Source organism: Oreochromis aureus, linkage group 23 (assembly GCF_013358895.1).
Source record: "Oreochromis aureus strain Israel breed Guangdong linkage group 23, ZZ_aureus, whole genome shotgun sequence".
Classification (NCBI taxonomy): domain Eukaryota; kingdom Metazoa; phylum Chordata; class Actinopteri; order Cichliformes; family Cichlidae; genus Oreochromis; species Oreochromis aureus.
The window spans coordinates 11,373,032-11,385,797 of record NC_052963.1 but is presented as its reverse complement, the minus strand read 5'-3'; the positions used below and the strand labels follow the sequence as shown (position 1 = coordinate 11,385,797).

General features: G+C 40.9%; 1 protein-coding gene across 2 annotated transcripts in view; it reads right to left on the bottom strand.

Annotated features, from left to right (window-relative positions):
• Positions 1-12,766, bottom strand: part of appa (amyloid beta (A4) precursor protein a) — a 36,033-nt gene that overhangs the window by 16,198 nt on the left and 7,069 nt on the right. For both annotated transcript variants that reach the window (XM_031738490.2, XM_031738489.2), the window contains exon 2: positions 1,475-1,642. In XM_031738490.2, coding sequence (XP_031594350.1) covers positions 1,475-1,642 — 168 coding nt within the window. The remainder of the gene's footprint in view (positions 1-1,474; positions 1,643-12,766) is intronic.

Sequence of the window (12,766 nt, the reverse complement as noted above, 5' to 3'; positions counted from 1 at the left end):
GCAGTGCTCCTCAATGCTGTTCCTGCTTACCAGGACTGCTGTGTTTACCTCTATATTCTCAGCCATGCGTGACATCTGCCTCTACGCAATATTCTGAGTTGGCATGTCATCCCTCTCCCTTCGTTCTTTTTCATGACACCTCCTCTTCTATTTTCTCTGCCTTCACGCCTCTCACAAAAGCGATGGGGAAAAAATAGTCTTTCCATAACCTTCTTGGTTCCTTGTCACTGTAGACAAGTCGTTTTTTTCCTCTGTTCAGCTTATAAGAGGAAGGTCCTCAATCTATTGCCTTTTTTTATTTTTAATATCAGCAGTTCAAACTGCGTAAAAAGCTGGGATTTGGCAAGCATTTGTTTCTTATCACTAGATTTGTTATCAGTGTTAACAATGGGAGGGTGAATTTATTTTCCTTTGCTGTAATTTTTTCCTCCCAGCGACTGCTCACCTCCTCTTATCAGATGAATTGCTTTTATCGTAGATTATTTACACACTGATAAGTGAGACTGCTGTAATTATCCAGATGAAAAGCTCCTGTTTTGTGTTTGCAGAAAAGTCAGAGTGAAATGTAACAGCCTCAGTCAGAAGGCTGTGCTCAGTTTTCTTGGGTCAAACGGCAACAAAAAGAGTTCACCGTCTCACGTTAAACTTTTGGTTAGTTCACTTTCAAGCTGCCCAATTACAAGCCAAGTCACATGGACTTAAGCAGCTTGTTTACTGAGCAGAGTTTTGGCATCATGTCATCCTGCCAAACTGGGGATTTTGGTGACTAAAAACAAATCTGCTTGCCGACTGTGTAGCCCACTCGTGACAGACTTCTCTGTGCACCAGCAATGACAAGTATCTTCGCCTCTTAACGTCCATTTTGCTGTTCCTTCTGTGTGAGTGTTTAACATTACACTTCTACAGCATCAAGGCAGTTAAACTTGTGGGATATTGATCAGGTCAGTTAAGTAGCAGAAGGGGTTTGTTCATCAGTTTCATCTGCTTTGGTGTTAATGTTAATGAAACTAACAGGTCCACTAGAGGGGCAACAATGAGACAACCACTAAAACGGGAATGGTTTTACTGGTGCAGGCTACTAACATGTTCTCCCTCCTCATCTTTTCCTGACTGTTTGTTCACTAGTTTTGCATTTGGCTTGGGTCAGCATCACTACTGGTAGCATGAGGTGATATCTGGACCCTACAGAGGTTACACACGGTGCTCTCAGAGGGTCAGTCTAATGGTTAAAATCTACTAAAAATCGCTCACGTCACCACCTCCCAAGTTATCATCTAGACTCATTCCTCACTCAAAACAAAATAACCACATAGCTGTTGAAGTTTTCCCCTCTATCACACTATCCTGACATTCACAGTGTGTATCCCCCTGTCTATAGTATCCCCTTTGGGCCTTTTTATTACAATTAAAACAATAAAGATTTATATCAGTTGATTAATAGGACACCTCCGCCCCACAAAAACACACACTTTACCTCCTGGCAGTATTGCAGGATGCCCTCCTTGGTACCGATGCAGCTCTTTGTGCCCGAGGGGTCCGGCTCCCACTTGCCACTCTGGACGTTGATGTGCATGTTGAGTTTACCACAAAACATGGCCACCTGGGGCTCTGCCAACAGGCCCATCGAAACATCTGTAGGCACCTGCGGGTGGGCGGGGCAGGGGTGAAGGGGGAAAACAGAGAGCGGGAGAGAGAGAGAGATTTAATGAGATATACAACTCGCGTTAAACTCCTTGAGCACTCGCGCTGAAAAATGCAAGACGGATGCAATTAAATTTTATTACTCAGATAGAGGAGGGTCGGGAGAGGAGAGGAGATTAGTGTGTTAGATGAAAAGTAAGATGAGACGAGCTGGTTTAAGATGAGAAGTGGGAAATGAGGGGAAGATGAGGAAAGCCGAAGATAAGATGTTTGTGAAGGGAGCGCTGGAGCAAGTTTTTTTTCGCACCCCCGTCAGATTTCATCAAAAATTTAGGTTTATGGCCATAAAGCCCTTAACAGTGCAATCAAACACTTATTGGTGCAGTATTGCTCACTGTTCAGAAAGATCCTGCTGAACAGAAACGATGAAAATAACAGATCTAAATAAGTGAAACAAAAGTGATGGACTTGGGGGGCGGGAAAAAAAAAAAAAAAAATCAATATCTTTACAAGAATAAATTACCTCAGACAGCAGGCCTGGGGCAATCCAATACACCCTCTGTTGTCTATGATGCTCAGCCACAAGCGCACATACACCCACTCAACTGCCCTGTGCTATACCCTATTCACAGGTATATCTCTGCTCATGTTTTTGCCTTTTTTCCAGGACAGTATAGTGTTTATATAACCCTCTGTTGATTTGTTTTTGGCTCATTTCTCTGGGAACAAGCTGGCTGCAGGCACGGGGAGTGTGTGTGTCCGTGTGCGTTCGTGTATGGAAGAGAGAAGGCCTGCCTTTGGCATGAATGTATTAATTTTTGTGGTAATTTACGCTCCTGGGTGTGTGTCGATTCGTGCCTCCTCTTATGCGTGTGCCACTGCTGCCTTGCCCGCATAAGGAGGTTTTGTGCTGGAGCTCCCCTAGGAGAGGAGGTGCAGACAAACCTCTGAATGTCTGCATTGTACTGGCAAATGAGCTAGAACAAAATGGGAGGGAATACAGGAGGGTGGGGAAGGAGACAGAGAGAGAGGAGAGAGGGGGCTGTTGCCATTGTGTGCTCCCCTAATCTTGTTAATGGTTTTGAAGGGACTGGCAGGCAAACAAATGTTGTTTTGTGAGATGGATAGCATATTTTTCCCCCCTCCAGACTTGATTCTCTCCAAGCAGCCAGGGGCATAAAGTCCTCTTCCAATATGAGAATGGCTGGTGGGGCCCATCAATTTGGATTCAATTTAAAGCTGAAAACTCAAACCTTTGGATCAATTTAGCGAGTGAGTATCTGGTTTATCGGCACAGAGATGAACTATATCAGCTTTCATTATGTCCCATTTACACACATATTGTATTTACACACTTGGCAGGAGGAGAAGATGGCAGCACTCTCTGAACCCGTTACTTCATTTTCTATTTTCACCTGATGGCGCTCAGAAAAGCCAAGCAAAGCGGAAAAGAAAGCTTGCCAGGTACACAAACGCAATAAAAAAAAAAAAAAAAAAAAAATCAACCTGTAAGCTCTAATGCAGCTGAGGACTACTGCTGTGAAGCTGGGAAATGAACATTTGAAACACATCGAGCTGAAATGTATTCAATTGGCTCTTTTAAAAAAGCAAAACAAAAATTGTACCATTAAAAGAAAACTGTTATATACACAGGTGCTAGCAGTAGTAAATCCATCTGTCAAATAGTATAAACCAAGTGTTTTGCTTTACACTAATCAGATTCATATGAGGGCGATCACATATCTTGGTAGTTCTCAATTATAGACTTGAAACCATTAAAGGGGCATTCAAAGAGTGCATTCATTGAGAAAAACTAATTAGATTTTTACCCCTATTTATCTGCAGCCCTTTTATTTCAGTAAATGCAATTACTGTGAAAAAAAAAAAAAGCAGGATTAAGTAGAAATTTATAATCGTGATCAAAAACGAAGCATTTCTGCAACATCACACTTACACATTGTAATTTATGATTAACAATCTTAAATTATGAGCGTTTATAAGTTACTATTTGCTGCTTACAAACAGAGGTGAGATGTGGCTAACCAATGCATTTTATCTGTAGCATACCATTCTTGTCAACTGTTTTTACACATAAAAACATTGAAAACTACAAGGGCACGCAAAGAGAGCAACTCCACCCGAGGTGCAAGGGCTTTACTAAAATTTAATGGTTTTCAAATAGGTGTCTATTGGACCACAAGTCTTTTTGAAACCACAACTATCGCCATCTGGTGGCCTTGAGACAGAATGCAGCTTTAACGCACTTCTAGATTGGCTTAATCCATGTTTTATACTGTCTACGGTCCAAATATGGCCTCCTCTGGTTGTCAAACCCACTGAAGCTTTAGCATTTTAGACCAATGGGCTAATGTCCAATGTCGTTTGTTTTGAGGCATTTAACTTAACAGTAACATCATTTTATCATCACAATAAAAAAGAAAGCAAATTAATAAAAACAGTGTAATAATGTGTTTGAAATGAAACCACAGCACACACACACACACACGATTCGGGTTACACTGACATGGGTCAAATATGCACACCTTTAAAAGTTCACATCCCCCACTCATCAACATAAGTGGCAGCATGTAGTAGCGCCAAAGTCAGTAAATCCCCATCTCCACACACAAAGTAGGGTGTAAAGTCCCCCATTAGCTGCAGCCCTCCTCAGCTCCCACAAATGACACTTAACACTGGTGGCCATTGGTCTTGACACTAAGCCATCTGCACCACCCAGGGTTATTTAAGGGTCTGCTGCTCGATTCCCACAATGCCATCTGTGAGCCATCAGACACAGATCACAGTCCACCCTGTTCACTAATAGTAAAATCCCAGGGCAAAGTAAGAATGGAAACTTTTCTGTAAAAAGTAGTTCATATAGACTATCTTTTAATTAAAACTCTCTGGGTGCCCAATTCAATTTTGACCGTATCTCTCCACCCTGTGGCCTTACTCTACCGCTTACTGGAAAAGGAAAAAAAAACCCAACTTCCTCTCTGCTTTGGGGCATAGGTAAGGAAATTACTGCTGACTGCTTCCTGGCATTTAAATTCTGTGTGTAGAACTGTTTTGGTTGGCAAATCGTACCCCAGCTAATCATGCTCTCTTCCTTCTCATTCGCTGCTGCTATATCTCGACCGCTCCGTCTTCTGTTGATGGAGGAGGAGGGGAAGTGGGTTGTTGGCCAAGGTTTCGCAGCAAGCTTATAAATCAGAATCACTGGATGATCGAGAGAGAACCAAGTGCAAGAAAGAACAATAACCACAATACCGAGAGACAGGGAGAAATGGGAGGGCAGATGAATTGGACAATAAGCCTTCAGGCTCGAGCAGGTCAGGCTCTTAGTAAAACTGAAAGGATGTGAGAATGAAGAGAGAATGAAGAGCCGAAGACAGATGACAAGATGTGAAGCTGTGGTGTCAGAAAAAGCTTAGAAGATGAAAAGAAGTTCGTAGTCGATTACATCAGTTCTTCAGAAATAACCACTGAATTTCTCATGCTGAATCTTCTAGTAACTACATAAATAATGACCTGCACACATTTTCCAGTTTACAAATCCTCTCTAAATGAAAGATGGGCTGAATAAAAAAGGCCATTCTTTTTTATTTTGTTGTCGTCTTCTGGTTTCAGAGCCAACCTTGTGAGCTAGAATCTACCCCGAGCAGGCAACAGATGGACTCAATAAAAGGCAGTCTGACAAATGGTGACACACGTCAGCAACAAAGTGTCGCACATTATACGAGGAGACACCAGGCTTCCCTCATCTCCTTCATTCGCTCTGTCTTTATCCCAACTCGGCTTCGGTTCACAGTCCTTCCAGTCTGCCAGCCGGTCAGACTGGCACGGAGGGGAGGGAGCAGTAATCTGGGCACTGAGGATTAGAACGCCAGCACGGCCAGGAGAAATATCCCCCTTTGGTCTCAATCTGGCATGATAGCCATCACGGCAAGAACAGGGAATAAACTAGGGGAAAGGAGGGTGATGCTATATGAGATTGACCCTGTGAAGATAGTTCAATTAAAGTCAGCAGAAAATCCAGTCACATACTGCTTGGTATGCTAGTTCTCCCTGAAAAGTGATGCAACTAAAGCAGTGATCCAAAAAAGAAAAAAAGAAAAGAAAAAAAAGAGAAAAAAAAAGCAGCTTTCAGCTTCAGGCTGCTTTTATTAATCAGATTAACTGATGAAAGGAGCCTATTGTTTGATCAAAATGAGAGCAAGAAATTCGAGAGCTCCAGTTTAGGAGGTCAAACAAATACCAGAAAAAAAGAAGACGAATTCTTCTCATGTGCCTTTTCTCAGCAAAAAAAACTGCAAAATTACTGCAACTGAGTAGAGAAAATATAAAGCTGAGTTACCGGGTGCGGTCGCAGCAACATTAAGTTGTGTGTAGTCTTTTGTTCGGGTTGTTACAGCTCGTTATCGAGCCCTAAAAAGCACAGCACCATGATAATCTAAGTATAAAAAGGACATCGTTAACCCTCCAGTAGAAAGACATCCTCAAAAACAAAAAAAACATCCAATAATGTAATGCAATAACATACAAGTTTATATTAGTTTGGCGATTAAAGTGAGATTATTTCCTGCTGCAATTTTCTAGAGTGGTGTGCTACCCCACGGAGGGTTCTGATGAGAGTGGCCCACATTTTTGTCACGGTATGATTTAAAAAAAAAAAAAAAAAAAAAAAAAAAATCACAGATGGATGCATTTCCATCACATCTGACAAATCTTAGACTCACGCAACGTGATCTTTGCTTTATCATCATCATCGTCGTCGTCATCGTGTGACTGTCAAATGTTTTGCTTTAAGGAATAATTGATTTGGTTGGTCTTTTTTTTGGTTCATCCACTTTTGATTTAAATGGTGAACTAACTAACTACTGAACTTTAAACTTTTGATTTAAAGTTCAGTAGTTAGATTAGTGCTAAAACTAATTTTACTGAGGAGTCATTTTATTAAATCAACAGAAACCTGCCACATTCTTTTTTTTTTTTTTTTTTGTTAAACTGATTGAGCCTTTTCCCCCCCCAACAGAAATAGACATTAAAGTTACAGGTTCTTAGTTGGGAAGACTTGCTTATTTCTCCTCATTTATTACATAAATTCAAAGTAGCACACACAGTTTAGAAAAAGAGAATTAAAAAAAAAAAAAGCAGAATGAAAACTTAATATAAACCTTCTTTATAGACTAAAAACAAATGAGAACCTCACTACAAAACTGTCACGCTTACATACGTCTATCGCAAATGTATGTCTATACTGACCAAGGTTATTGTCGTTAACGAAAACTAACGAAATAACGAAAACTAGAAGTGAAAAAACATTTTCGTTAACGGAAATAAAAATAAAAACAAAAAAAGGAAAACTAACTAAAACTGTAATGAGCGTTCACAAAACTAACTAAAATTAACTGAATTTATAGCAAAAATGCGTTTAGTTTTCGTTGATGTGTGCGTGTCATACAATAGTCAAGGGTGAAAATGAAGTTTAGTTTCCAGGTATTTTTCTTGCTGTGTCTCATTATGCCAGCAGGTGGCAGTACGTTAGTCGAGTCGTCTGTGTTGCTGCTCCGTCCACGCGCAGAATCATGTCAGGAAAAGTCTGGAGAAAGCGCCAGAGTCCAATTTGGGATTACTTTGAATATGACTGTGTTTTGGATAAAGCAAGTGTCTTGTAGTGGAAAGAGACAAATTATGAGGGCCATTTCTAAAGGGAAAAAAAAAATCCCGCAAACCTTAAAGTGCACTTGAAAAGCTCACACAAGAAGGCTAACCTAGCTTACCTTGAGAAGGTAAGGGAGCACGCCCAACCCTCATCCCCAGAAACAGAAGCTAACCCCAGGCAAGGCAGCGTGATGCATCCCGAGACAACAGGACTGGGATATCTACATAACTGTGTGAGTCAATTGCCTTCAAAAGGTTTATCAATTCACTTGAACGAAAATTACAAACACCCGGTGCTGCAAGAGTTAATAGTCTCATTGGGGCCAAGATATACATTTTATAGTTGCCTGGTATCAGTGGTTGTTCATCTGCCTTTATTTATTTAAAGAACCCATAGGTGGGAATGTGAGTTGTCTGTCTCTGCGTGTTAGCCCTGCGACAGACAGGCGACCTGTCCAGGGTGCAGGGTATGGTAGCTGGAATAGCAACATACCCAAGGATAAGCAGAAGAGAATGACTGATATGATGAAACTGGGATTTTGTTACACTTTATTGCAAACACAACTAAAACTATAACTGAAACTAATCAAAACTAAACTGAAACTAAGGATTTTCAAAAAAATAAAAACTAAACTAAACTAGCAAACAATTGGTAAAAACTAATTAAAACTAACATAAAATTGAAAATCTGAAGTCAAAACGAAATAAAAATAAAAACTAATGAAAATTGCAAAACTATTAAAACCCTGATACTGACCACTACAATAGGTGCAGCTGTTCAACTACTCATTAACACAAATATCTAAATAGCCAATCACATGACAGCAACTCAATGCCTTTAGGTATGTAGACTTGGTTAAGATGACTCGCTCAAGTTCAAACTGAGCATCAGAATGGGGAAGGAAGGTGATTTAAGTCATTTTGAATGTGCCTTGGTTGTCTGAGTACTTCATACAATGCTGATCTGCTGAGATTTTCATGCACAACCATGAATGACCCTAAAAGAGAGAGAAAATATCCAAGACCTCTTCACCCACAGAAAGTGAAGAATGGCTAGACAGGTGTCGATGGGAAGGCAACAGGTACAACCAAGGTCTGCAGAAGAGCATCTCTAAAGCCCCTTTTCCACTAGTACCTACTCGGATCGACTCGCCACAACTCGACTCGACTGGTTTTCCATTACAATCCAGTATGACCAGGATATTCATGGTTGTCATCACAGCAACGCTACCGAGCGTCCCATCGTGTAATTAGCATGCAACATGAACGCTGCAACAAAGGTGGACATCGAGGAAACAATATACCTGCTGGGACCAAGACGTTGTTTTTTGTAGCCATTTCCCTCGTTGTTGGGTTTCAAAAATGGCAGTTTTGCTTTTCCTGCACGAGACGCTCTCATGACTCATCAAGTGACGCCACTGATCAGCCAATCTGTGGCATGCAGTCTGACAACGTCACATTTTAGTACCTGATCAGATCGCTTGGAACCCCGGCTGAGCAGGTACTATTTTAGTACCTGGTACCAGGTACTGAGACCTAATGGAAAACCCTCAAAACCATGCCAAGTTGATCTGAGTAGGTACTAATGGAAAGGGGGCTTAAATGCACAATATGTTAAACCGTGAAGCAGCCGTTCAGTTTCATTCCTCATTATCATCTTGGCTCCACACGTCTCATCACGTGTCTCAAACAGTCAGAGATTACATTCTGCTCTTTGCTCCAGTGAATATAACTTTCCAGATGTCAGTGATACTTTAAAAGCTTTTTGAATCATTCTTTATCTAATTGTTGTATCCGTGTAAAAAGTATGCTGTAAATATCTGCATCATAACCCTGTCTTATTCCAGCATTTTCCTTCCTCATTCTGTCTGAAATGATCAATATATGATTTATTGTAACATAAAATAATTTAGTTGGATGATGAGTGTAAAACATCTGAATTTTAAAAAGATCCAGTGTTAAACTTTATTTGAAAATAACGCTACTTCCCTACAAAAGGCACGGTTTTTAAATTATGTGATAGACATCTGGGTAAAAGCCCCTGGTTATTTATTGGATTTTTATTCATTAAAGCATAACAGACATTTTTAATTAACAGGGAAATGCTGATATCTGTAAAATAAGAAAACACACACTTATATATTACCTATACAGTAAAGCATAAGTGTATTCACTTCCCTAAGGGCTACTCAAAGTCTTAAAAAAAAAAGAAAAAAAAGAAAATGGTAATAAAGCCATTTTAAAATACCATTCACAGCCTTGAAAATGTCCCCAAATTTCCTGAATATTTTCTACAACAAATTTACCATAAATGCTGTCAAAAATGTTTTTTTAACCTACTTTAAAAAAAAAAAAAAAAAAAAAAAGTCTTTTTGAAATAATTAGTTCTACCTTGACAGAAAAAACACAAATTCGGTGTAAACTCTACTATCTGCTCCTCGACTCTCAGAGGACCGAACATGCCCAACGATCTATACCACTGCACGCCACTCCACACGTGGGACCCATAAAGACATAAATCTTCTTCCGCTTTATGGTAAACTGCCTAACCGTTCCCGTCTCAGAGCACGCCTGTGACTGCTGCATTCACTGATGTGATTATCTGCATTAATAGCAGAGAAAAGCAGGGACAAGTTTATTACCCCTTTGGTGTCAGAGAAAGAAATATTACATCACATGTATACGAAATGCAAATAAATCCATTTTCTCACGCACGCGGCTCAGTCACAGAGAAGCACGGAAATAGTTTAATGTATTCCATCGCACCCAAAGACACACACAAACGCAATCTTTGAAGTGTCCCCCATGGGCGCTGGTCCTGAAGCGCTATTAATTGTGCAGTCTTATCTGTGTGGCCCAGGCCTGCCATGGGGAGTTGGGTGAAGGTGGTGGTGGGGATGGTGGAAGGGGGGGATAAGAGGGTGTCTTAGATCAGCTCTCCCTCCAGGGGTAGACTCCCTGGAGTGCACAATGTGTTGCAGGAGTCACACACACATACACCCTCTCTCTCTGGGACGCATCTTTTACAGGCATCTTTGGTTTTGTATGTCCAGGCTAGCAGCTAACAAAACAAGGCATTATTGTCCAAGCTGGTACATAACGTTCCACAGACAAATGATAACGTCAGCTGAGTGGTGAGTGTTTAGAGATGCCTAACAATTACTTAGATACACGAGAAATGGCAGCTTAACACAATGCAAATAATGACTTTGCTGCGTTAACCTCAGAAGCTTTCAGCATTTGAGATTCAGATTAGATGCCGTGTGATACACTGCAAACTTAGATGGCTTTCCTTCCAGTCATTAATCAATCAGCTGCGGTGGAATCGAGCAGAAGCCCGGCTGTCTGTGGCTTGTTTACAAGATACATCGCTGTGGGATTTCGTTTACTTGCAATGGCTGGAATAAATAAGACCGGCAAGGTAACGGAAGTGCTGCAGTATGTGCGAGTCTGCATCGCCCCGACGAGCCGGCCCTGATGTTACCCAAACCCTCAGATCACCTCCGACCTGCCCTAAAGTGTGTGTAGAATGGCATCCCATCATACTGGTGTGTATATAACATTACCAGTGCCTGATGTTTGGGAAGCACATCTAGTGGATAGTGTTTCACTAATTACAGGGCAGTCAGGCCTGCTTCCCCTCCCCTCACCCTCACCCTCCCTGTCGACTAGAAATCCAATTACAGAGTAGATCTAAAAACTAAATAAACATCATTGTCATCAAACATTTTTAGGTTATTCAGGTCAGAAGCTCTGGTCTAAATATATAACAGGAAAAAAAAAAAAATCTGGGAGCAGGATGATTGCTTAGCTCATTCTCCAGTAGCTTCAGGTGGGGCATATGGAGCTAAATCAGGTTTTAATGAAACCCAAGCACCTCAACAACAGTGCATCATGTTCATTCAGGCATTGCTTAAAAATCAATGGGATAAATACAGATTTCCTTACTGATTTCTGCTTAAAGAACAAACTGACACAATCAAATGTTTCCTCAGATCAAGACTGACGGCTAATTCCTTTTAAGCGCGTCTGTCTGTGTTGATGACCTTCACAACGACACCCTAACTGGTGTTCTTGATATGTTCTCTTCATGTGCGTGCCATATTTTTTTTTTTCTTACTCTCGGCTTATCCCACAGTCCTCATCTTAAAAAGTTTGCATATAGTCTGAGAGGAGAATTTAAGTTTGTTTGAAGAATTATCTTCATTCATATTCAGTGCGATTAAGCTTTGTCTCGGGGGGTTCCCCTGGAATTAGCATCTCAGACAAATCTGTTTAAAATCTGATTAAGAAGTGTGTAAGAAACACAGATCTGACTTCTGCCCATTTAATTTGTCTAGAGGTGATGGAAGGACTTTTGGTTTCCTTAGTTATAATCACCATGGACACAGAGGCTGGTCTCAACCCCGGGGAACGGCTTGTTATAACCTCCCTCTGGCTGCGGCAACCTGAGGCAACACCATTATCCAAGTCGCCGGGGAGCAGGAATTTCATCATCTGGTTACTTAGCTTTGAAAGGAAGTGGGTTGGTTGATGTGTAACTTGCACATCACTGCGTGTGCATGCGTTTGTGTGTGTTAAACGTTAAGCCATTGTACCGGCCTGGTAAACTGGCCCTGACCTCAACGGTACTGAGGCGGGAGTCACTTTGCAGCGACATGCCAACATAAACAGATGGACCTCTGATCGCTGATGCCCACAGACACGCAAACACGGTGATTAATTTATAAACTTAGATCAGAGATTACCAAAACCGCTTTTGCTTCAACAGAAATATGCACAAATATCTGAAATATTTCTGTCAAACGCTTCTTTGCAGGATTGCGGTGGGGATTTTTTTTTTTTTACAGCTTCTTGTAATTAAAATGTTTAATTATGTGGGCAAACATTTCTGAATGTTATTGACTTTTATCACCATGTCAGCTTTTTTGTCAGTGGCCAGAGTTACAAAACCAACCAACCCACAACACTTAGTCAGTTATAGCCCTGTGGTAACAAATGGACCAAAGGAAAAACAGAATTTCCAATTATAACCGATGGGCATGGAAATAGACGGGCATTTAAATATTGCTGGGGGTTTTTAGTCTCAAAGAACATTACACTAAAACTTGTGCACTTTTAACCAAAAAGAGTCAATGTACACACTTTCAGGACTTGAACTACCTACAGCCAATTTAGATTTATGGATCAACTTAACATGCATGTCTTTGGACTGTGGGAGGACGCCGGCAGCACTTAGAGGACAAGCAAACACCACATAGAAATGCCGAGGCCAGGGTAGAGCCAGGATTTGAACCAGGACCTTCCTGATGTGAGACGACAATGCAGACAAAGCCGCTACCACTGTGCCACCCATTGAAAAAACATTTCGTAATGTATTCATTAGCATCAATTTTAGAGGACACTGCTTAAAATAATTCAGGGTTTGTCATTGTCATTTCAAACAATTTGGATTTTGTAA